This window comes from Mizuhopecten yessoensis, unplaced genomic scaffold (genome assembly GCF_002113885.1).
Source record: "Mizuhopecten yessoensis strain PY_sf001 unplaced genomic scaffold, ASM211388v2 scaffold2213, whole genome shotgun sequence".
NCBI classification, from domain to species: domain Eukaryota; kingdom Metazoa; phylum Mollusca; class Bivalvia; order Pectinida; family Pectinidae; genus Mizuhopecten; species Mizuhopecten yessoensis.
In genome coordinates this window covers 1,352,997-1,379,663 of record NW_018404434.1, presented here as the reverse complement: position 1 = coordinate 1,379,663, position 26,667 = coordinate 1,352,997, and the positions used below count along the sequence as shown (strand labels likewise).

The following is a 26,667-nucleotide window of genomic DNA, read 5'->3' as shown; positions in this document are numbered from 1 at the left end:
GATATATCTTGCTAGTTTCTCAAACCAAGTTTGCGATGTGCGATGCACTATTCAACACAGTAACAATGGAAAATGAAATGCCTTTTAAGGCTTTTCTTCATACAACATTTGAGAAAATCTATAATAATACCATCTATAATTATTAACACAATATAATTGATTGTACGAGGATATTATGCAACGACGAAAAATTGTTCAGGTTTTTTGGAATTATGTCAATAAGATTCCCGAGACTGCGGGACATGATATATAGGAAAGGCTATTTCACTCAATATGTTTACATGAAGTTCATGTACGATATGAAGTATACAACTAAAGGTAAAAATGTCACTCCTCCAATCTACTGATACAGTGTAATAGGTCAAATACGTGGTTCAAACTCCAGCCACGTTTTCCTTATACACCTTACTTAAAAATATGAATAATGATTAATAAATATATATACGAGCAGACATTGTATATAAGAGTGCATTCGGGTAAAACACAATAATGGGCCCAACTGTGTGCTCTGACAGTGAAAAATGAAGGTTCTTCAAATAATGAATGCTTGGTATTTTATGAAAGTTTGATATTTGAAGCTTACAAAACCTAAATAGTTTTGTTGTCGTACTGTTTGATGTGGGTCTCTCTTTGCAATGGTCATATACATCTTCCGCTCTCCCTATAACCCTCTTGCTACTGATGACTGCCTGGTAGCAGTAATTTTTCACGATAGCCCCTAATCCATCACAGACATTTTTCCCATGACTGGTTTCGAAAAAGTTTCTTGTCACCTTGGGTGTTTTCCTGAGGCTAATATCTGCAAACGATGTATTCCCCTTGTATTGGGCTGCGCACCCATCAGTCTATTCATGGACTTCTTGTAAACAATGACTTTCTCTTTTAAAATTTGCAGGGCCTCAGTTTCAAATTTTAGAACAGCGTCAGCGTCATGTTTGGTGTCTTCACTGATTCCGATGACAGCATGCTTCACTAAGGTCTCAGTTGTGTTGTCAGTACACTCAGACTTGTCTACCACTTTATAGTAAAACATCATCGGGTGGATAGTGACTTTCTTTCTGTCGAAGAAACGTGACTGAACCTCACTCTGAAACATGCACCCATACTTCTCACTAAAGTCCATTACCAAGGCAACAGATCCAGGTTTGAGATTTTCGATGCAATCATTTGCCGCTGCTGCCATGTAGCACGAAACAAGTGTTCCGGGTACACTTTTAAGTCTTTCTTAAGTTCATCCACAAACACCTCAAATGAACACTCTTTTAGTACGCATGAAATGCATCGCTTCACTTTGTCATCTTTTTCAATTTGTATTGGTTCCCAGTGGTACCATAGTACACTAACATCTTTACTCTGTTCACTCACAGGCTTCAAGTAGTTAATGATACTGTCAGTGCTACACAACTGACAATTCCTTCCCAGACATGCGGCATATGGTTGATCTTGATACGTGCAAAGTGTAATTGATGAGAGGGAATCCTTTTCAATAATAATATCTGCAAACAAATCTTTTGTGTCTGTTGTGTCCACTAATTTCATGTGTTTTTTCAGTGCATCTAGTTTCAATGCCAAGTTACAACATATTTGACAGAGACAAGACCTGCGACTGGTTTCGGAGACTTTTTTCACATTAACAGGTTTCAATTTCTTAAATGTGGTTAAAGCCTATGGTCTTTTCTGGATGCAAAACTTTGAACTGTTTGTGGGCGTCCTCCAGTGTCAATGTCATGGTGTGCTTCTGAAGTGTCTCCTTACTTCCATCGACTTCTTTATTGTAACTACATCTTTTTTGTTTGGTACTTCTCTGCTCACTTCTGCTGACAAGAAATAGTCCCTAACTGTTTCTTTGATATCTTCTGATAAGGCATCACTCCTCTTCTTTCTAATTGATTTTTTCCACCAGTCTTTCTTTATTGATTTGGCTTTGGATTTAAAATTGAACTATTTTTTCAAAAACGTTTTCTTTCTCAATGGTTCATTCTTCATTATCGTAGATTTAATTATGTTGTACGCATGTTTTTTCTCTGATTGTTTGCTATTTGGCTCATTTGCCTCACAAATATTTTCTTTCAATGTTTGGAGAATGGTGTTAGCTATATATAGTTTTTTTCCTACATTCAGGACTTGTAATAACTCCCTTTTCTGTTAATATCTTGGAAGTTGAAGGAGAGTGTATTAGTTGACTAATCACCTCAGCTTTTCGTGTTGGCGTTTTTGGCAGAGTTGCTTTAATTTTTTCATCTGTCTATATCTCGCAAAACGTGAGGAATAAGACCTTGTTCTAGTAGGACTAGCATCTGTAATATCACAAGCTGTAGGTTGGTCTTCATTTGTTTGTCCATGTTCTTTTAGTTTTACTTTCATTCTCCATTGTTGTGTTCGTTGAATGACCATTTTCTTTTGCATAACTTTCTTTTCCTTTAGTACTGTGTGTTGTTCAACTTCTCTAACTTTGTTTACTTCTTTTTCTTTCTTTCTCTGACGATACCGCTTTACTTCTTCAAGTTTGTTTCTTTTCAGATTCTCCAACGCCATGGAATTGTGAGTTGCTTCCTTTCGTTGTTTATGTCTTTCTTCTCGTTTTCTGTTTCTGTCTTTTTCTTTAAGTTGTTCATCTCTGTTCTTATCCTTTTTCCGGTTTTCTCTCCATCGTTTTACCTTTGTAGCGTTTGCCTGTCTTTTTTTGAGCGTAGCAGGATCCAGAGATACCTGAGTTTTTGAGGATCTGAGCTCCATTATATACCCGAAATGATCATAAATATGATAAATTATTGTCTACATATGGTTAAACATACCAAGCTTAGCATTAATAGCAATGTTGATTTTCAAACTTTGACGTTATAGTTGTTACCTTTAAAGTCTCTCCGATACAAATAATAAACACCAATCATTGTGTTAAATGTTGTATTAGTCCTCAAGGTTTAACATAGATGTGTGCCTAGCTCAAAGGCATGATCTGGGACTGGCAAATAACATGGATACAGTGTTATATCATATGAAATCATTATTAGATGCAAACACGTAAGAAATACAGTTCAGCATCAACTGACCCCGACAGGTCATATTCTAAGCCTTATCGGACATAAGACAATTAATTATATGGCCAGCACCGGTGCACTGACAGCCAGCAATTAATTTTATACCTGTAAACTATGGGACAACAGGAAATTCTATAAAGTGAACATATGAAACATTGTCTCAATTACACTTGGTCATTTATTTCTGCGGGTTTTCCCAATGACGTCGTGTCCGTAACACTTTTACATCATTCTTAGTTCTTTGTTTATATTGGAATACCTTGATTCCGTTACATAGCTATCAAAACTGGAATACTTCGCTAAATATCAAATGTATGGGAACACATCATTATTCAAAGGCAAAATGTTCAACATAAAATGATGTGCAACTAATTTTCAAAATTGAAATAAACAAAATCATTGCTATTTCTTAACAAAAAAATACAATATTACATTAAAGTGATTAAACTGTAAGTTTTCACTTGTATTTTAACCCACATGATGTTTAAATATTATTCTGGGTTGCACAATTTAGGTGTTACATCAAGTATTAGGTTACGGACACTACATTTATACATACATCACTACATATGTAAAATAATCGGACAAACTTACCTTTTTTCGTAAACTTCTTGTTGAATTCACCATTTAGGTATACACAGCTTGCAAACATAAAAAAATCACAATCTGCAAGGTCCTGTCATGTCCCAGGCAGATATTTAGGAACTGATCAAAACCTAAACTTCAATGAACCCAAGAATCGTAGATATTCACATGTCTATTGCATCACAAGTGTCATTATTCTGACTGAAAATCCATTGTAGGAATGATATAATTATGACACTTAATTGCAACATTGTATAATTTAACATGGTTACAAAAATTACGCAACTAACTTCAAGAAGTATAATGTTGTTTACGGACACTACAGACTTTTTGTAGTGTCCGTAACCATTAAATATGTTCTGGGGACAAAGTGAATATTGTTATACATTATTTTTTTCATATTTTCTCAATTGTTAGTGATAGAGCTTTTACAATGTAATAGAAAAAAGAAGGTAGTTTGAGATATGATTTTATATTAGAGTATTTCAGTTGGTTACGGACACTGCATATTTCTGAGATATTTATATAAAGAGCTTTAATCTTCATCATGCAAATATGTTAATAACACACCACATTTTAATCTTCTTTTCCTGTAACTACCATAAAATATCAATTGGAAAACATCAGTTTATATCAGAAATAGATTAAAATTAAATTAAAATATGAGCATAACACAGCTTGTATATCAAATGGCAAAAAAACATAACATCCGACCACTTTTGGATTTGTCTTCTTAATTTTGTTGAAATAACTGGATATACTTAATGTTATATACCATTTTAATCAGGATAAAATTCTCTAACAGGCATATATCAATATATATCTTTCATATCAATGAAAATTGAATATGGGTTGTGCAAAAAATGCTAAAATTTGAAGTGCAACAACATAACGTCCGAAATTGCTGCATGTTCCATACATTATTATACAAATTCTCCGAAATGCTTGGTCCGAAATAGCTAAAATTTTGTTTCAATATTCAACAACCCAGTCTACAACTTTTGGACTAAAAACAAAAGATGTGCAATGATGTGTGTTATTGTGAGGCCTCTATAACATTCAGTTTTTCTATCTGGGCCCTTTATTGTGTTTTACCCGATTGTATGATGTATCTTAATTGATCAGTGATTATACATTTAAAGAACTAAATTATTTCAGACAGCCGTTTTATCTATAGGAGTTATCCCCCATGCAACAATATCCACCCAACTGTATCTCAATTATCTTGACATCAATTGAATGGGATTTAATTTTGTTTACTTCCTGCTCAGGGTTTAAGGGCCCCGGAACATCAAAAGTAAACAAGAGGCCCCGCCCTTCTGCCCCCTGGGAGACAACACCCACTGCTTATACAACATTGAGTCCCCCTAGTCGAAGGATGCTCCAGACTAAATTTATCAAAAAGGTATGATATAGTATTCCTTAATGAGTGTTGGATACAAAATGAATATACATTGTCTATTGCGGGATCTTCTGCTTTTCTATACCCAAGCATCTGTTCACAAGGTGGTGTAATAATTATTCTAATTCATTAGAGTACCGTAAGAGGCGACACATGCGGGAATTCTCTATAGAATAGGGAATTTGCTAAAGCGATCAAAAAAAATCTGCTGCAGTCAATTTCGGTATCCGTCTTTATATAACCTTTGATGTTTGAGATTCAGGATTTATCAAAACGTTAGGCCATAGGCTCATCGGTACACGATACATAATGCAATGTATAGAGAAGACGATGTACATTGAAATCATATATATTAGTTTAGGGGTTCTTAATATACATAGCTGTTTTATAACACCTAACTGAGAGTGTATTTTCAACACTGACACGGGTTACATGTACATGAAATCGCTGCATAGTTTTCAGTATTGTTTCTTTAAACAAATCCATGCTACTATCAATACTGGCTTGTGTAACATTCTTATGCATCATTATTGCACTACAAATAAACTGGTTTCATTTGCAGAGAGGAATTTCAAAAACGTGTGAATAAGATCATTGTTCCACTTATACACTGGTCTTCTTTCACCACCGCTCACATATCTAGTATCAATATCGTTTAACGTCCTATTTACAGCTAAGGTTATTTAAGGATGTGTGTCCATGTGTGTACGTGCAGGTGTGTATGTATGCTGCATGCAAGGTATGTAGGTGTATTTTCCCTTCATCTGATAGCACTTTACAGTCGGCATCAGACCACCATGTCAATGAAATACCATGCCGACGATCCAGCACAGCATTCCCCCCGGTTACATTATACTGACAACGGGTGAACCAGTTGTTGCCGTTCCCCTAAATTGTGAACGTTAAGAAGGGAATAACCTGCAAAATTCTTAAAAATGGTAGTTTAGGAGTGGGACGACTGGTTCGCCCGTTGTCAGTATTATTTGACCGGATGGGTGTCCTGCTGGGTGTCTTCGGTAGTATGTTCCGGTGAGGTAGCACTATAAAGTCTCAAGTGACCTATTGCGATCGCCTTTTGTCCGTCGTCGTCCGTCGTGCGACCGTAAACAATTTACATTTTCGACTTCTTCTCCAAAACCCCTGAACCAATTTCAATGAAATTTTGCAGGAACCTTCAACAAAAATATTGGCCGGTTTAGTCTCCTGCTTAACGCTCAGCAAATTAGGAGTGGGACGACTGGTTCGCCCGTTGTCAGTATAATGTGACCGGGTGAGGCGTCCTGCTGGGTGTCTTCGGCAGTATGTTTCAGTGAGGTAGCACTATAAAGTCGGCATCAGTTCCGCGCTATTACAAGGAGATAAACACGAACATATCGCAGCCTCCCAAAATACACACGCATACACTACACGCATGCATCTTGCACACAGGGGAGGCCGTCCTTAAATGACCTTAGCTGTTAATAGGACGTTAAACAAAATCAAACAAACAAACAAACAAAAATTAGTCCCAAGCCCCCAGGGGCCTGAGGGGAGGGGCCAAAAAGGGTCAAATTGAATAAAATTTCAAAAATCTTCTTCTCAAGACCCAGATGTGGTAGAATGAAATACTCTTTATAGATGGAAGGGTCTTCAGTTGCTTTACCAAAATTGTGAATTTCATTACCCTGGGGTCTCACGTTTCCCCCTGGACAGGGGGTAAACTTTCCTATAGTTTATATAGGGAAATCACATTTTGGACCAACATTTGTTTAATTTCCATTGGAAGTTATTCAATTTGGGTTAGCATTATCAGTATTAGGTAGCAGTTTGATAGTATGCACATATTAGCCCTGACTGACCCCCCGGGGCTGATGGGTGGGGCCAAAAAGGGTCGAATTGACTGAAATTTCAAAAATCTTCTTCACAAGACCAAGATATTTTGTAACGTATGACGTTGTAAAGAAATGAAGTGATCTAACTCTGGAATAACAACCCAATAAATTTCTATTCATATAAAAGTTATTTACGTATGCAATTATACTTTTTGTGATGGTAATTATGATGGGATTCACTTGTGGTTTAAGATACAGGACTGAAATCGCTAGAGCGTTGACAAAACGTGAACATACGTAGTACATACTTAATTTCAAACGTACAAAAGGAACGCTATATCCTCCCAAGGGGATAATGAGCACAACCATTGGATTACAGCCGAGATATCGTTCGTTTGCAAAATTTTGGTAGCGTCCTTTTAACAGGTGATGTCATTCAAATGGCCTCCTTCCATGTATGTAACAAGGATTTTACACAACAAAAGTTTGCTAGGTAGTCTGTATGGGAAGGATCCATTAGAGCAGAACAACCAGCAATAAAGATAACTTCTAACTAGCACGACATTTAATGTAGTTCATGTGAAAGAGGATAGCTTGTATTAGGTGCTACAGAAAACATAGAAAAATAGTTCTGTGATAATGATGGAGCATTAATGCATTAAAAATGTTTTCAAAGTCTGCATTGGATCGTTGTCATTAAGTAAATAAGTACTTTCACAAGTTGTTTGATGTCCGTTTTTAATTGTAGATAAAATTCTGGTCTAAAAAGTCACACATTTATCTTTTGTGTATAGGCCTTAAACGCATTATCTTGCTACCTTTGTATGTTTCGGACCTTTATAGGGCAGATGGAACATCTTCTAATTTTTTTTTATTAATTTTCAGTAATATTGCAGAAAAAGATATATTAAACATAAATCTTGACCAGGATCAAATCCTTAGATGTGTTGTGTAAAAGAAATAAAAATTGTTACATCTATTACGAACATACACTGTTACTCCTTGCTAGTGAAACTTTGCAAGAATATCCAAGTAATGAAAACTGCGGAAGAATTTAGAAGTCTTCCTTCATATACTGGAAACTTACACGGTTAAGATAAGTGTGGTTAAGAGTGGGAAATGAAGAAAACATGGTAAGTAAGTATACTATGGTAAATTGCTACTTACAATTATTGTGTTATATTATATATAATAATGATCTATATCTCGTTTCAAAAAGTGTCGATGCTTAAAATAAAGAACATCATACATTATCGAATAACTAAGCTCTATTACGGCAGGTAATATAATCTTTATGAATATGTAATACTTCCGTTTTGTTTACAGCCTCGTCAGACTACGTAATCATCACAGTGAAGGAAAATACTCAATGGCATAATTCTGTTATAAGAATACTTCAGAATTAGATCCTTGGCAACTGACTATTTCCGAATATAGATTCAATAAGTACAATGAACTCTGGACAAACTAAGGAAATAGTATATCATTACCATTGATATAATGTGGTAGAAAGAAATTAATTGACTCTCCGTTGATGAATATTTTCCGTTTTTCTCTTATTCGTGACCAAAATCTCATTTTAAATTTTGATTGTTCCACCGCATGTACTTAAATGAAAGATAGTTAAAAAGGTAAAATAGCCGATAACTTGGTTAAAAGCAATTTAGATATGTATTTTTATGATCTTATATTAACGCTAAAGCAAGTGTTGGGTTTATTTTGTTTAACGTCCTATTAACAGCTAATGCCATTTAAGGACGTGCCTCCATGTGTGTTGTGTCTGCATGCTTGCGTCTATGTGTGTCGGAGACAGGATATGTTGCTTTCTTCCCCCCTTGTAATATCGCGGATCTGATGCCTACTTTAAAGTGCTCTCTCACTGAAATACCATACCGAAGGCACCCAGCACAGCATACTGACCGGTCAGGTTATATTAACAACGGGTGCCTCCCTCACCTGGGCAAACGTTCAAGGTAAAGCCAAAAGTGAGGTATTGCCTAGCACGGCGTTAGGAAACAAAAGGTAGGTAGAAGTAGAGAAAAATATAAATGTCTCAACTATTGCAATTAGTGCAGGAGATTCAGCTAATCCCCAATTCTGCAGGGGGTTCGAAAAAACAGGATTTTCAATACTCAGGGAGTATGTTTTGATTCCACAAAATGAGCTGCGACTCTTCGGGTTAAAATAACGTGTTAAAACCCTCAATATATCATGGAAAAATATTTTTTGAGACAAAAAGCTCTGTCCAACATATATTTATATTTATAAGTCAGTTGATGTGTTATTGAATGAACAATCCTTGCTATGAAAAATTAATTGTAATAATATATAAAGGATACAATATTACGCCAGTAGCAGTTGGAAATCCAAAGACCGTAGTAAGAGCCAAAACACGTCCGTAAACACGGAATGCTGAAGGAATTATGAAGTGGGAAGCATTTATAATAGAAATTGGTTTCACAAGAGAAACCTCAAGTTTTAAATATTTTTACACATTTGACCTCTTTGATCTGGATCATTGATCAAGGTCAATCATTTCGTCAAACCTGATAGCTGAACATCTTAGCATCTCAAATCAAATACCAAGACTCCAGACCGTAAAGAACTTGAGAACAAGAGTTTAAAAGTTTGTTACCCCAGAAAAGTGCATTTGAAATCTGACCCCTACCGAAAACCGGAAGTAGACCTTTTACACAAAAATGTTTCCTTAGGAAAGTTTTGCATTTTTCGTCTACATAACATATCCAAAGATGTAATCGATGGCTTTATTCGTCAATGAGTTATTGCAATTAGGGAAAAACCGGATATGACATCATGGCGGCCATATTGGAATTTTGACTTGTTTGAAAATGTTGCAATGACACCTTTTGACCTTGGCCTACAATATACTTGTATTTCTGCTACCAATTAATGCCACCATAAGTAAAAAGCCCTAATTAAAGGATTTGGTTGTGAAATAAAATCTATCAATAATAAGCAGATAATTTCATTTCTTCCTTTGATTATCATACTAAATTGTCGTATGTTACCATGAAACTATATTTAATAGTACAACAAAATTTAGTTGAATTACAAGTCGTTGCTAAAACGTTAGTCTCCAGTGATGTTTATCAGCAGTGACATGAGTCGGCGGTGACGTAATCAGCAAAGACGTTAGTATGCGGTGACGTTAATTAGCAGAGACGTAAGTCGGCGTTGACGTTAATCAACAGTGACGTTATGCCGGTGGGGGATTAGGAAAAGATTACACCTGCTGTTACCCACGGCATGTATCGTAGGAGGTGACTAATGACTGAACCCTCTGCAGAATCGGGGATTTTATTTGTTGTCCTCTATTTTGGGACACAAAAGCGACCAAAATATATCTGCTGTTGCAATATTTGGGATCTTTATCTTTCTTTCTACTTCTAACTACATTTCATTTCCTAGCTCCTTGCTTGGCAACACCTCACATTTGGCTTGATTGTTGAGCGTTCGCCCAGGTGAGGCAGGCCATTAATGGGTTCTGTCCCCAGGCCGGGACATACCAAAGTCCTTAACAATGGTAGTTGTTATTCCCTCTGTGCCAGATGCGTGTTTAAGATTATAAAGTCCTTATCAGATAATTTGCAATCAAATCTTTTTTGGTAGTTACCTCGAAACATTAAAGAAAGCATTATCTTTCTTCGCCATTTTTCTCGAAAACTACCGAAAGAAATTGAACAAAACTTTACATGTGTGTTCGTGTATGAGAGGCAGTGCGCATACTTGATTTCTGATTCTTAAAACAAAATGCAGGCAACAAAAAGGTCAAAGTTTCAATGTTGTCCGATTTTCATGAAAATTAGTATATAGGTACTATATGACACCACAGATACAACTGTAACGACCTTTTTCCGGTTTCAACAAAATGGCCGCCATTTCCGGTTTCAACAATAATTTCGTAGTAAAAGGGTCGATTGGGGGACTTCTATAATGGTCCCCATTACAATCAGTACTTTGTACATATCATGACTCAGAGTTATCATTGGTCTCGTTGAGCATGACTTATTTAGTGTTGATATTAATGGTTAACGAACTACAAATTTATCCTTAAAAGTTGCTGCCAAATATGCCTGGTATTACAGGTAGAAATTATCATGTCGAGAATGATATTTCATATGATAAAACACATTAATTCCAATTCTTTCGTTATCTGCTTTTGTTTATTAACGTTTCATTATGCTTCGACCAACAATTATCTTGATGCACTGTCAAAGTCTGTCATGACAGTTGTATGCAGTCCTTTCCGGCCTTGATAATCATATCCTTGCAATATCAAGGAAGCACTTATATCAACATACCATATCCAGCACACATACTCGCATGCATGCATACATAATGCACATGGAGGTACTTCATTAAATTATCCAACCTGTAATTAGTACGTGAAACCCCATAAAACAAAACTGATCCAGCCTCCACACCAACCAGTTCCGTGATCTAGCCTCCACACCAACCAGTTCCGTGATCAAGCTTCCACACCAACCAGCTACGTGATAGAGCTTCCACACCAACTAGTTCCGTGATCTAGCCTCTAAACCAACCTGTTCCGTGATCTAGCCTCCACACCAACAAGTTCCGTGATCCAGCCTCCACACCAACCAGTTCCGTGATCAAGCTTCCACACCAACCAGTTCCGTGATCAATCATCCACACCAACCAGTTCCGTGATCAAGCTTCCACACCAACCAGTTCCGTGATCTAGCCTCCACACCAACCAGTTCCGTGATCAATCTTCCACACCAACCAGTTCCGGGATCAAGCTTCCACACCAACCAGTTCCGTGATCCAGCCCCCACACAAACCAGTTCCGTGATCCAGCCTCCACCCCAACCAGTTCCGTGATCAAGCTTCCACACCAACCAGCTACGTGATAGAGCTTCCACACCAACTAGTTCCGTGATCTAGCCTCTAAACCAACCTGTTCCGTGATCTAGCCTCCACACCAACAAGTTCCATGATCCAGCCTCCACACCAACCAGTTCCGTGATCTACCCTCCACACCAACCAGTTCTGTGATCAAGCTTCCACACCAACCAGTTCCGTGATCAAGCCTCCACACCAACCAGTTCCGTGATCAAGCTTCCACACCAACAAGTTCCGTGATCTAGCCTCCACACCAACCAGTTCCGTGATCAAGCTTCCACACTTACCAGTTCCGTGATCTAGCCTCCACACCAACCAGTTCCGTTATCAATCTTCACACCAACCAGTTCCGTGATCTAGCTTCCACACCAACCAGTTCCGTGATCTAGCCTCCACACCAATCAGTTCTGTGTTCAAGCTTCCACACTAACCAGTTCCGTGATCAAGCTTCCACACCAACCAGTTCCGTGATCCAGGCTCCACACCAACAAGTTCTGTGATCAAGCTTCCACACTAACAAGTTATGTGATCAAGCTTCCACACCAACCAGTTCCGTGATCAAGCCTCCACACCAACAAGTTTTGTGGTCCAGTCTCCACATCAACAAGTAATTTAATCGAGTCTCCACACCAACAAGTTCTATGCTCCAGTCTCCACACCAACAAGTACTATGATCCTGTCTCCACACCAACAAGTACGATGATCAAGCCTCCACACCAACAAGTACTATGATCCATTCTCCACACCAACAAGTAATATGATTAAGTCTCCGCACCAACAAGTATTTTGATACATCTTCCACACCAACAAGTTATGTGATCAGCCTCTTCACCAACAAATACTTCGAAAAATTCTCCACACCAACAAGTACTTTGATACATCCTCCACACCACCAAATACTATCGTACATTCCCTAAATCAACAACTATCTCGATCCAGCCTCCACACCAACAAGTACTATGATCAAGCCTCCACACCAACAAGTACTATGATCCAGCCTTCACACCATCAATTATCGTGAACCAGTCTCCACACCAACAAGTATTTTGATCCATTCTCCACACCAACAAGTAATATGATTAAGTCTCCGCACCAACAAGTATTTTGATACATCTTCCACACCAACAAGTTATGTGATCAGCCTCCTCACCAACAAATACTTTGATACATCCTCCACACCACCAAATACTATCGTACATTCTCTAAATCAACAACTATCTCGATCCAGCCTCCACACCAACAAGTACTATATGATCCAGCCTCTACACCACCAAGTACTATGATCCAGCCTCCACACCAACAAGTACTATGATCCAGCCTCCACACCAAGTACTATCATCCAGCCTCTACACCAACAACTACTATCATCCAGCCTCTACACCAACAAATACTATGATACATCCTTCACACCAAAAAGTATTTTGATACATCCTTCACACCAACAAGTTCTATGATCGAGCATCCACATCAACAAGTATCTTGATCAAGCCTCCACATGATCTCCTCCTTTGAGGTTTAAACACAATTTGATCAATGTTCAATGGAAACACTCATCTGAAAAAATTGACAAAACAGAAACTTGTTCTTTGCAGAGAGAAGAAAAGAAGCACAGTTAACCCCGTGTGTATTTTCAATGCTTTAAGAAGTGAAACATATTTTCAATTCAGCATATATTAAATCAACAAAATCTTGTGAAAAATGAGGATTTTAAGGGGGTAGGGGTAACCTAAACTGCTCTTTACTTAAGATTTTTACTATATAAGTTGAGAAGATTATTCTGTTTTTATCAATTGTGCAAACAATAGAAATTATAGATTTCTTCTAAAACACACGGAAAAGATTTTTTTTTTCTGCCAGCGATCAAAATACATTATTTTTTCTCCAAAAATCACAAATAACGAAGAATCGGTTTACTTGACCAATCTTAACAAAAATGAAGAACAAGAATTATAAAGTAGGGCTAAAAAATGGTAGACAGAAGATAATTTTGACTTCTCACAAGAGCCGATCCTTATAAATGAAGGCGAAAGCAGGAACACCGTAATTGCATGATTTCCTTCACCACCTGTCATGATGTCACACCAGAAGTAATAGTCATTTTGATCAGGTTTTAACATAGAAAAATAATTCTGTGATAATGATGGCGAACTAATGCATGACAAATGTTTTCAAAGTCTGCATTTGATCGTTGTCATTAAGTAAATAAGTACTTTAACAAGTTGTTTGATGTCCGTTTTTAATTGTAGATAAAATTCTGGTTTAAAAAGTCACACATTTATCTTTTGTGTATGGGCCATAAACGCATCATCTTGCTACCATTGTATGTAGGGCAGATGGAACATCTTCTTCTTCTTTTTTATTAATTTTCAGTAATATTGCAGAAAAAGATATATTAATCATAAATCTTGACCAGGATCAAATCCTTAGATGTGTTGTGTAAAAGAAATAAAAATTGTTACATCTATATCGAACATACACTGTTACTCCTTGCTATAGAAACTTGGCAAGAATATCCAAGTAATGAAAACTGCTGAAGAATTTAGAAGTCTTCCTTCATATACTGGAAACTTACACGGTTTAAATAAGTGTGGTTAAGAGTGGGAAATGAAGAAAACATGGTAAGTAAGTATACCATGGTAAATTGCTACTTAAAATTATTGTGTTATATATATAATAATGATCTATATCTCGTTTCAAAAAGTGTCGATGCTGAAAATAAAGAACATCATACATTATCGAATAACTAAGCTCTATGACGGCAGTTAATAATCTTTATGAATATGTAATACTTCCGTTTTGTTTACAGCCTCGTCAGACTATGTAATCATCACAGTGAAGGAAAATACTCAATGGCATAATTCTGTTATAAGAATACTTCAGAATTAGATCCTTGGCAACTGACTATTTCCGAATATAGATTCAATAAGTACAATGAACTCTGGACAAACTAAGGAAATAGTATATCATTACCATTGATATAATGTGGTAGAAAGAAATTAATTGACTCTCCGTTGATGAATATTTTCCGTTTTCCTCTTATTCGTGACCAAAATTTCATTTTAAATTTTGATTGTTCCACCGCATGTACTTAAATGAAAGATAGTTAAAAAAAGTAAAATAGACGATAACTTGGTTAAAAGCAATTAAGATATGTATTTTAATGATCTTATATTAACGCAAAAGCAAGTGATGGGTTTATTTTGTTTAACGTCCTATTAACAGCTAATGTCATTTAAGGACGTGCCTCCATGTGTGTTGTGTCTGCATGCTTGCGTCTATGTGTGTCGGAGACAGGGTATGTTGCTTTATTCCCTCCGTGTGATATCGCGGATCTGATGCCTACTTTATAGTGCTTTCTCACTGCAATACCATACCGAAGGCACCCAGCACAGCATACTGACCGGTCACGTTATATTGACAACGGGTGCCTCCCTCACCTGGGCGAACGTTCAAGGTAAAGCCAAAAGTGAGGTATTGCCTAGCAAGGCGTTAGGAAACAAAAGGTAGGTAGAAGTAGAGAAAAATATAAATGTCTCAACTATTGCAATTAGTGCAGGAGATTCAGCTAATCCCCAATTCTGCAGGGGATTCGCAAAAACAGGATGTTCAGGGATTATGTTTTGATTCCACAAAATGGGCTGCGACTCTTCGGGTTAAAATGACGTGTTAAAACCCTCAATATTTCAAGGAAAAATATTTTTTGACTTATGAGACAAAAAGCTCTGTCCAACATATATTTATATTTATAAGTCAGTTGATGTGTTATTTAATGAACAATCCTTGTTATAAAAATACATAGGATTTCATCATAAATTGAATATTTTGTAAAATGAACAAATAACACTTCATGTTTTGTTGAAAACTGTACAACAGATTTAATGCATGGCGACGGAATCAACAATTCAACCATAGTAAATTGACATTCATCTTCCGGCAGCGAATAAGTCAGGTAAATTGTACAAGGAGTCGATTGTCCCTGCATTACGTTTATCCATCACATCATTGGAGGAAGAAGACGCTGACATAGCAATTTTTATGATTCTCGCCGCTAACACCATAATATCCTGAAATAACAAATACATAGACAACGTCATATTTGTACAAACAAAATGAAATTTTAATTCCAAAAATAGAAAACTATTAGATCTGTAAAGAAAGAAATCAATAATTTTGATATTTTTGATAAAAGATTCTTTTAAAAACTGATAAAAGACTATTTTTCTCTTTTTGTACATATATTTTGAACACTTTTAATACAAAATGTTTATTTTTTTGTCATAAGGCCACACTGATGACAAACAAAATAAACACACGAAATGGCTTTAATGCGCAGTAACCTGTTAACTTTGGTTGCTTTCTACATCGGTTACTCATTACTTTAAATGGATGCTTCGTTCGTTATATCAATTTTCTAATAATTGTTTGGCGTTAAAGACTTATCATGGAGTACAGCAGAAACGTTCAATATGTCGATAATTGAAAATGTTGAGGTAACACAGGTCGTACGTACTGGAATATAATGTACATATGTATGCTTACCTGTCGCTCTCTTTGATCTAGTGAGGCTTGGAATGATCGGGCTGAACCTCTCGTAAACGTAAGTGCAATAATGAATACCAGTCCTAAGCACACCAGTGATGACCTGCACGGCATGGCAACTGCAACGAAAGGAATACAAATATTATACAATTGTAGATCTTGGCGTACCACCGCATAAAATGTATATGGGTAAATTATTTTTCTCCCCAACCACTCAAGGTTTCCCCACTCCCGAAACTGCCAGGAGTTGGTAAACCCTTTTGGGTACCCACTAGTGGGTAACAGTCTGGATATTATTTCATCGGAAAAATGTTCAACTAGCAATGCTTTGCAACGTCATCTTCCAGTGTGACGTCATAGTTCATGGAAATTGTTTCCCCGATCGGAAATAAGATAAACATAATAACCGACCATTAAAAGTTGGATAACCTGTACGTTTTTATCTGTTTTATTTATACTAGTAATGACTCAAATTTGTTGTGTATTGCTTGACCTGTCATGTCAAGAACTTGAAAAGAATTAGATGCTGGCCTCACAAGAATCTTTCGTTGGCTATCGCATAACAACAATAAAACATTAAGGAAAACAATGAGTAATACTAAACACAGATGTTCTTAGGCGAGTCATTTGAACTTGGCAGATTTGAGTTATAAGAGAAGGAAAGTCGACTTATCTATTATATAAACATTCAATCGTAATCCAGTCTTAATTTGTCACTTGCCAGGAATCAGCTATGACATTTTTGTCTTTTGTTTTTGTTAAAAATGTACTGATGGTTTACTTCCAAAAGGATATCTAGTAGAAAGACAGGGCTTTAACAATTTTGCACTCCTTTTAACGCATGATAGATCTTTTGTTGTGTCCGTTGGTTGAGGTTTTTTTTATGGTTTTAGCGTACTGTTAATAGTGACGATCGTTTAAGGACGTGACTGTCTCTATGTGTGTAGGTACGGCAAATTGCAGAATAAAATGTATACAACTTTGTATGTTGTGAGCAGTTTTGTGTTTGTATTATTTCAGACAAATCTACAGTTTAATCATTTTTAGAGCCAGGCGAGGCTAAAACTGTTTTCAAAATAAAAGCTTTAAAGGTAAAAAATGCAAAAGAACATCATAAGCACACTTATCAGTATTTGTACATAGTTATTATATCTCCTGGAAGATAAAATATTTTCAGTTGACACTCATAGACTGTGTCTCCCCCATTCGGTAAAATTCAGTGCAATTAATCATAAAGTGGTTGACTGCAGGCATGACAGCAAGTTTGATCTCGATATCAAATGGAAGCTTATATGATGAAACAGTTTCGACTAAACGCAGTCGCCAAAGGATAACGTTTTCTCTTCAGGTTTCACAAGTATCCAGATGTTTGCTATGGAATATCAGAATAAGGTAGTCTAATATCTTACGGTTGTCGATTGAAGCAAAGGGTACAACTGCATCAGTTATAATCTCGAAGTTGAGTTTCACTCCAGATTTATTTTCACTTTGGAGTATTTTCCCTTCTTTACGGGAGATTAGACAAGTGGCCCAATTTGCCTGTATCACCTTGTATTAATCTCACAATTGTAACCTTAAAAGTGGACAAAAATAAAGCTACTAGCAAAATATCAGTGTCTTGACTAAAGACATTCAGAACCCGTTAAACGATTTAAACACAGTTGACCCCTGTGACCTTGAAAGTCAAACATGGACATTAAACTGAACAAATTTTATAGCCTTCATCCCAGAATGCAACTTGTCAAATATCACCACCCTAATGGCCCTATGCCTTTTGTCAATTGAGAAGTTGACTTTAAGAGTTATGCACTGTGGACCAGATGTGACCTTGAAAGTGTGTCAAGGTAAATCACATGAACAAGCAATCACCCTGGACGTTATTCAGAAGAAGTCGTTTTGTAGTGTTTTTAAGACAAATAACCCCTGTGACCTTGTATATGGGCGATGGTAATTTCGTAGCCCTTCATGCCAAAATCCTTTTGGACAAATACCATCACCTTGGACCTTTTGGTTATTCAGAAGAAGTTGTTTAAAGGTTTTTAAAACAATTGACCCCTGTGACCTTGAATATGGGCAAATCATTCATTTGAACAAAATGCGAAGCCCTTCATCCCCGCATGCTGCTGGCCAAATATCACCCACGAGTTTTTGGTAATTTAGAAGTTGTTTAAAAGTATTTAAGACAATTGACCCCTGTGACCTTGAATATGAACAAAGGTATTTCATTTGAACAAACTTGGTAGCCCTTCGTCCCAGCATGCTAATGGCCAGATATCATCACGCTAGACCTTTTGGTTATTCAGAAGAAGTTGTTTAAAGTGTTTTAAAGAAATTGACCCTTGTGACCTTGAATATGGGCAAATCATTCATTTGAACAAAATGCGAAGCCCTTCATCCCCGCATGCTGCTGGCCAAATATGACCCTGGAGGTTTTTGGTAATTCAGAGGAAGTTGTTTAAAATTATTTAAGACGATTGACCCTTTTGACCTTGTTTTAAGATTTCCATATGTTTGACCCTGTGACTTTGAATATGGGCGATGGTCTTTCATTTGAACAAATTCGTAGCCCTTGATCCCCGCATGCTCCTGGCCAACTATCATCACCCTGAAGCTTTTGGTTATTCAAAAGAATTTATTTAAAGATTTTAACATATTTGACCCCTGTGACCTTGAAAATGGGCAAATGCCATTCATCTGAACAAAATTGGTAGCCCTTCATCCAAGCATACTACTGGCCAAATATCAACACCCTAGGCCTCTTGGTTATTTAGAAGTCGTTTAAAAATTTAAACATATTTGACCGCCTTGTGACCTCGAATATTGGCGAAGGTCATTCATTTAAACAAAACTGGTAGCTCTTCATCCGAACATCCTTCTGATCAAATATCGTCACACTGGACCTTTTGGTTAAAAGGAAGTTGTTTAAAGTTGTTTAAGACAATTGACCCTTGTGACCTTGAATATGGGCAAAGGTAATTTATTTTGAATATTTTGGTTATTCAAAAGAAGTTGTTTAGAGATTTCAACACACTTGACCTATGTGACCTTGAATATGGGCGAAGGTCATTCATTTTGAATATTTTGGTTATTCAAAAGAAGTTGTTTAGAGATTTCAACACACTTGACCTATGTGACGTTGAATATGGGCGAAGGTCATTCATTTAAACAAACTTTGTAGTACTGCTTCATCCCAGCTTCTTATTGGCCAAACCATATAGGCCTGGGCGTTTAAAGATTCTTTAACATATTTGACCCCTGTGACCTTGCAAATGGACAAATGCCATTTATTTGAACTTGGTAGCCCTTCACCCCAGCATGCTACTGGCTAAATATCATCAGCCTTCACTTCTTGGTTATTCAGAAGTTTTTTAAAGTAAAAAATTGACGACGGACGGACCGACGACGGACGCTGCACCATGGAATAAGCTCATTTGGCCCTTCATGCATGGAAGGTCTTAAGGTGCATGCTTTAAACTACTAACTACTGGAAATTATGTCATAGGGACAAATATAAAAATAATTTGATGCCTCTCTGGTAGAAAACATTGTCAATATATTCAGTTGAAATCTATTATAATATCGAAACTTAATGCATATGACTACAGACCAAAGCACATTTGCGACGGTGTTTCATCACCAGACATCATCTTAGCTGTACTAAGTAGATTATGCGGGATAAGTACAACAACACCAGACTGGTCGATGTGAATGGACAAGAAAAAGATCAATTCGACCATCCTTTCTTAACCAAGGATTTCCCTATTGCCCATTACGGCGCGTAACACTTGTATAATGGCACAAAGGAGACAATAATATGTTTAAAGCATCTAATTGCAACAGTTGGGATTGTGTTTTTTCCTATTCTACCTTCACTTGTGTTTATATACTTCTTTACGCCTCCCTAGGTACATGTATCACTTCACATTTGACTATATTGCAGATCATTTGCCAAGGAAGGCAAAGAGTGTTGACCCCTTGTCAGGACTTGCCAAACTGTTCAATGTTATTCCGAACTAAACACTTAAGGGTATTCCAAACAACCGCTGTCGGTATGATGTGACCTATTGGAGTACGAGGTGGTTTCGGTATTGCGTTTCAGTGAAGAAGCACTCAAAAGTCCGTGATCGAACCCGTGCTACTGCCAGAAATAAAGCAACACACGCACAAATTACATACATTTACATGGAGGAACGTTCTGAAATGAGTAAACTGTTTATATGGCTCTAAACGTCTTTAACTTAAACATAATAGACAGTTTTAAGTTAAAACATACACTTATTTACCAAAAAAGGACGAGTGGGTTTGACGCAAGTTACCGAAACATTATCAATTCAATACCCTCTTTATGATATGAACTTTACAATAACGGGCATAATTTGGAAGATTTGTTTTATAAACTAGAAATTATCTGTAAGACATAAATGCCCCTGCCGCTATGTGAAATTATTTTCAGTGTTTGATGTCATATACTATACTCTATAAGCACTTTGATCTTGATACCCGGAAATACATGACCTATGTATAAAGTTTGACAAAAATTCGTGGAAGAATGAAGTTTACATGACCTTTGTATGAAGTTTGACGAAAATTCGTGGAAGAATGAAGTTGCTAAGTGTTTACATTAAATCGGGACGGGACGGACATAGACAACACTTTACAACTTTAAGGCACAATAGATAAATAACTATTAAACTATAATTTTATGTTAACCATGACGGCACATATTCCAGCCATAAGGTATGTTGGTTCTTGTTTGGTTGGGTCTTATTGACAGCGAATGACATTTAAGGACGTGCCTCCCTGTGAGAAATTTATGTGTGTTGGAAGCGAAAATGTTGGTGCATTTGCCTCCTTAAAGGGCTACCGTAGTCTGTATCATTATGTCATGCTACATGGGATAGAAAATCTAATGTATCCAAAAACCGCCGAAAAGAAAGTGTATAATATATACATCCCAGCAGGTCAATATGGCTTTATCAATGCCCTCTAAGCAGCCGCCGTTTCCGATAGCATGCAGTGGGATACAGCAGATTTATTCTTTCCCCAAAACTACAGAGGTGAAGAAGTAATTATCTAAGCTAACTGATTAGTTCTCAGGCCCGGTACAAGTAACTACAGTAGAATTATACAGCGTTTTCTCTGCAGCGGGACAGGGATCCGAAACGTTAACAGAATTACAAACTCTACGGCCGTGGAGATGGAAAGCAAGTCAACAATAATGATCTGGGATTAAAAAAAAGGTAAAGTAATAATTCAAAGATTGCTTGTTAACGAGTGTTAAATATAATAATAATACATAAATAAACTAAGACAACGGTTTCCTGTAAACAGTTTGAGTTTATGGACAATTTTTCTATATCTGTATTTTTTCCGGAATTTATGAACACTTCGTCAATGTAAATCTTTTCTACTATGACAGATGCTGGTTTAAAAGTGCAAAAGTCTTTAATATTTTTTTTTTTTTTATGGTGTCGAGGACCCCAACAAAACGTCGGGATGGTAGATTTCCGTTTACTTTTATGTTTTAAACAACTTTAGCCTTTTCTAAGGAAAGTGAAGGAGCGTAAAGAATCCTGATGATTTACATTCGATTCTAAATCAGACGTTTTCCCATTTCGACAAATTACAAATAGTCTGTATGGCTCTCTCGAGTGGAATCCATCAGAAGGAAATGCAGAGCTTTCAATGAATGTCGATATTTAGCTCTACTATTTCAACCTAAATATTGACGTGATGATTGTGTTGTCTTATATATTTATTCAACGTAACGTTTAAGCTTTGTGTTTCGAAAACGAGTTTTTGTTAAGGTCATTATTTGCGCTAATCATGATGCTTAAACTAACATTGGGAAAACTTACGGCATCAGTTATTCGAGTATTTCATAAAGAGCAAGGGTTTCTATTTCATAATGACGAACTAAGAAATCAGGCAACCTATCATATTGACTTTAAGTAAGCGCATTACGTTGATATATAGGATTTAGCGTGTATTTTAAGGACGTTATTTTACATAGGTAGAATTTGCACGGGTGCTTGAGGTGGTATACAGATATAGTTTAAAAAATTATGACACAAGTTACATCAATTTATAATCATCAAGCCCGGATGTAATCTCGCGGAGGGTCTTAGCGTGGGAGGAAAACCCGGAGAAAAAATACGTGGTCAGTGAGCAGGTGACCCCATACCCTTGTTGACCTCATATCAGGTATGTTGATGTATTTGTTTCTATCAAATAGTGCGAATCTACAACTTATAGAGTTCTACGATAAAGACCTCGAGCAGGCGTGATTTTTGGTAAATAAAACGACCGCTTGCGTGGTGTTGTTGGGTCAGTAACAGGGTCTTTAAAAATAAGAAAAATGCGAAATTAAAACCCCTCAATTTCCAGATTTACCCGATACAACAATGTACCAAAATTATACCGAGAGAGGTAAGGATATTTAAACAAAAATGTTGTCAATAACGTTGTGTATTTATTTTTAAAATCTTAATTTTGCAACTTTATATTCTTAAAATATTTATCTATTGATTATAATGTTTGTGTTGTATAGTTGATGTTAAATGACATTTATTGCTGTTTACGAAACAAAACGCCTTGATGATATTAGGTGCAGTTATGCGCCAGATTTGACAACTACTTTATAACAACTGACGGCAATATTAGAATAATAATTCTCGTATCACACAGAGCGGAACCTAGTTTAAAAAAAAACAAAAAAAACTAGCAAAGTGGCATCTAAAGAAAAGATACAACATTATATTGGTAGGATGTAGAGAGAAAATATAACGATCACAAATGTTGCAATAGGGCAGCATATCACTATTGGTTTCTTCGATGTCCCCTCAGCAGAGGACAAAGGGGGGGGGGGGTGCATATAAGTCGCCTTTACGACATGCAGTGGATTTAGTAGAACTATTCTTTCCCCGAAGACCTTAACTCATTGGAATCAAAGCAACAACATGTTAGTAAACACTAAGGTTTGGTGTGATGTTATTGTTTAAATCTCATCCCACACATTTACCTATTGATTAAAGGACCTTTGAAACCAAATAGTCCACATTACAAACATCATTTACCACTATATTAGAAAGTCAGACCCTACCTTTTATTTCCTAACGCCATGCTGGGCAAAACCTCACTTTTGGTCTAAATGTTACGCGATCGCCCAGGTGCGGAAGGCAATGAGTTCTGTCTCCAGGCCGGGACATGCCAAAGTCCTTAACAACGGTAGTTGTAATTCCCTGCTTAGCGTTCAGCATTGAGGGAAATGGCAACAACTGGTTCACCCGTTGTCAGTATATTGTGACCGACCGGGCGAAATGCTGTGCTGGTTGCCTTCGGCATGGTATTTCAGTGTGATAGCACTATAAAGTCGGCGTCAGATCCGCGCTATCACAAGAAGGCAAGCACGCCAACAAACCATGTCTCCTGCATCAGATATGCAAGCACGCATACACTACACACATAGAGGCACGTCCTTAAATAACCAAAGCTGTCACAATGATATACCTTGAGGATTTAATAGCAAAGTTAACATTGATTGAGTGTGTACAACTCATTGATATCATAGATCTCTGAATAACAAAATTAACATTGATTGAGTTTGTACATTGTATTGATATCGTAGATCTTCGAATAACAAAGTTAACATTGATTGAGATTGTTTAACTCATAGATATCCGAATAACAAATACATTGATTGCGTGTGGTTAACTCATAGATATCATAGATCTCTGAATAACAAAGTTAACATAAAGTTAGGGTTTCTATATCATTAACATTAATTTGGAGCTTAAATAGCATTAGTTAATACACCAATTGACGGTTTGCAATATATATACACTGAGAGAATTACATTGTTATTTTACGTTTTCGTAAAAGCCAGGGTCATATGAGGAATGCCGAAAAAAGTGTTGCGATTGGGGGCAACATATAAGTTATTCTTGGTTTCATTCGGGTCTAAGATCTGGAAGTTAAAATCATTTTAAGGTCTACATTATGTTAATAACATTTATGGTTTACTAAACACAGCATAGTTGAGAAAGATTACCTATCTACATTATACAGGTAATATTGCCTGAATGTTTACAATATATTTAGTTTCAATGAGTTAAGATCCACATAACAGTAAACGTTGATTGAGGGCCTATGTACCATCAGTAAAATTGATTGCTGGTCTACCTAAAATCGTTAAGATTGATTGATGGTCATCGGAACTTTTGAAATATGTATCCGGGTTGTAAATATCATCAAAATACGTGTTGTATAGTTTGACTAGTTTTTTTAAACTCTCGGAAACGCATCAGTATTCAAACACTTTATATGGTATTTATAAAAGTGTATGTATATGTTAAGGTATAGTATATATATATGTTAAATGGGCGACATAGCACTATGGTCAGTAAATGTTTGTCTGTTTGCGTCGACATATTAAATATTAAATAAGGTGCGTCTATGCTTCGTATTTCTAGCGATATTCGAGGTATACAAAAAATGCGACTAATGTATACGTAATATCTGTTGAGGGTTGGTTCGTGTTCCTCATACCACACTTATATACACATATTATAAACATATGTGTCAATAATATGGAAGATGAACTGTTCACATCTTCCTACATTTTGTCTATTAATAGAGAATCTAATATAATAGAAATACGGTTATGTAAGACAAAGCGGAACTCTCTATAATACAAATCTGGCTTGCAAAGTCTTAAACAAACCAAGCATTTAATATAATATTAAATCTGTGATACATTCTTCATTTTAAAACAAAATGTTATTAAACTAAATCAACACAAGAGAGTTTTATAACTCTCAATTAGATTAGTTATTTCTATTTTAATATCATAGCAATATACATTGCATGTTGAAACAATCCATCCACGCTGACTTGATTTTTTATGTTATATTTATGTTAAAAAAATACTTTATTGAACTACGCTCAGCAATAACATATTACAATTTAATCGTAATTGGATTTAACGGAATATTGTTATTGTTCCAACAAATAGTTTTAAATTATTAAAGATAAACCTTTATAGAATACATATAAATGTATATTTTTAGGATATCTTAAGGCGAAACCTTTTTATATCAATCATATCATATCTCAGAAATGTATCTTGCACTTATATGACACTTTCGTAGAACTTCGCTTGAAATACATGATGAAATTTAATCAGTTCCTCATTCAATAAATATATTATGATTTATTTTTATTTATTTTTTTAAATATTTGACTTTCAAAATATCCACTTGATAATAAATGATGACTTTTGTTTTAGCCAATAAATAGACTCCGGAATTGAAGAAATATTGTCCTGTAGCTTATGAATACAATTCCTGTTATTTCCGAAAACTTCAAATGATACACTGTCTGGGTATATATTATCAAACGTTCCTTTAGATAAATAAAACTCTTACCTTTTCAGATTAAAACCTTGTCTACAACGGGATCACTTAGCTGGTGCAATACTAGTGCAGCTCTGCCCTCGAGTGGCGACACCACGTGATCTAAGCACACTTATACCGATGTTTAGTTGCCCGTTTCACCCCTCCTCCTCCTCATTGCCGTTGTCCACAGTTACTCTTGAATCCGATCCCACGGCCTTGTCAATACAAATATTGTTTTAATTACACTCTGGTATACACCGACTGTTTCCAAGACAAGGTTTACTTTAATACGTTTTGATTGGAACAGAAAATTGGCTCGACGAATGCGATAATGAAAAGTCTGCTATATCGTCAAATCCTGTGACCGATAGTTGAATGACGTATCACTTCGTATGTCATTCAAACACGTATTATACATCAGTCTAGGTATTGACCCTAACACCAGTGTTCGCACAAATCGCTACCGTCTCCATACAACGGTGGTTCAACCCACTCAAGTAATCACAGTCATCTAACAATCCGCACACTTAACAAACACTATAATTACAATGCGCAAATTAAGTGTTAGCTTCATTTGTCCTTCCTTCCTATATGTATTTGAATACTAATGAATAATACCTGACGCTTGAACTCTTTGATGTCCAAAAAGGTTCGTCTCAAACGCTTCTGTGATGCGGAATGGAGATGTTTCTCAGAGTCGCGACATGGCAGCGAATTAGGCTGTTTGCCACGCGTTTGTCAGCTACAGTAAAATCAACAGTTGGAAACGTTATTGCTAGGCGCCTAACACAAATTGGTACGAAAAGTTTTGTCGTGTGACGTTATTGACCTATTCTTTCAATGGTTATTGCCATAATATAAAAGAAGTTCAAACGATTACTGCATTTATAATACTCTACTTGACAAGGGGTTCATCAAAAACGATAACTTCCAAATATCATGTCCCATAAACTCCCATTTCTTATTGATAATCTCGTCCTTATTGTCAGTTAGGGATATTTCAAGTTTTT

The 26,667-nt window shown here is 36.4% G+C and overlaps 2 protein-coding genes across 2 annotated transcripts; both read right to left on the bottom strand.

Annotated features, from left to right (window-relative positions):
• Nucleotides 1–2,187: 2,187 nt before the first annotated feature.
• On the bottom strand, nt 2,188–2,736 carry LOC110445305 (RNA-binding protein 25-like). Its single transcript, XM_021489845.1, has one exon. It carries the CDS (start codon nt 2,734–2,736, stop codon nt 2,188–2,190), a length of 549 nt encoding a protein of 182 aa, XP_021345520.1.
• Nucleotides 2,737–15,585: 12,849 nt separating this feature from the next.
• LOC110445304 (cerebrin prohormone-like) lies at nt 15,586–25,881 on the bottom strand. Its single transcript, XM_021489844.1, has 3 exons — nt 25,688–25,881; nt 16,263–16,381; nt 15,586–15,787 (listed from the first exon to the last, which is right to left on the bottom strand). Exons 2-3 carry the CDS (start codon nt 16,374–16,376, stop codon nt 15,647–15,649), a joined length of 255 nt encoding a protein of 84 aa, XP_021345519.1. The 5' UTR covers nt 16,377–16,381; nt 25,688–25,881; the 3' UTR covers nt 15,586–15,646.
• Nucleotides 25,882–26,667: the final 786 nt, after the last annotated feature.

Coding starts and splice junctions, on each gene's coding strand:
- LOC110445305 (XM_021489845.1), bottom strand. CDS start 2,736: ATGGAGCTCAGATCCTCAAAAACTCAGGTATCTCTGGATCCTGCTACG.
- LOC110445304 (XM_021489844.1), bottom strand. CDS start 16,376: ATGCCGTGCAGGTCATCACTGGTGTGCTTAGGACTGGTATTCATTATT. Junction 15,788..16,262: donor TAGATCAAAGAGAGCGACAG/GTAAGCATACAT, acceptor TTGTTATTTCAG/GATATTATGGTGTTAGCGGC.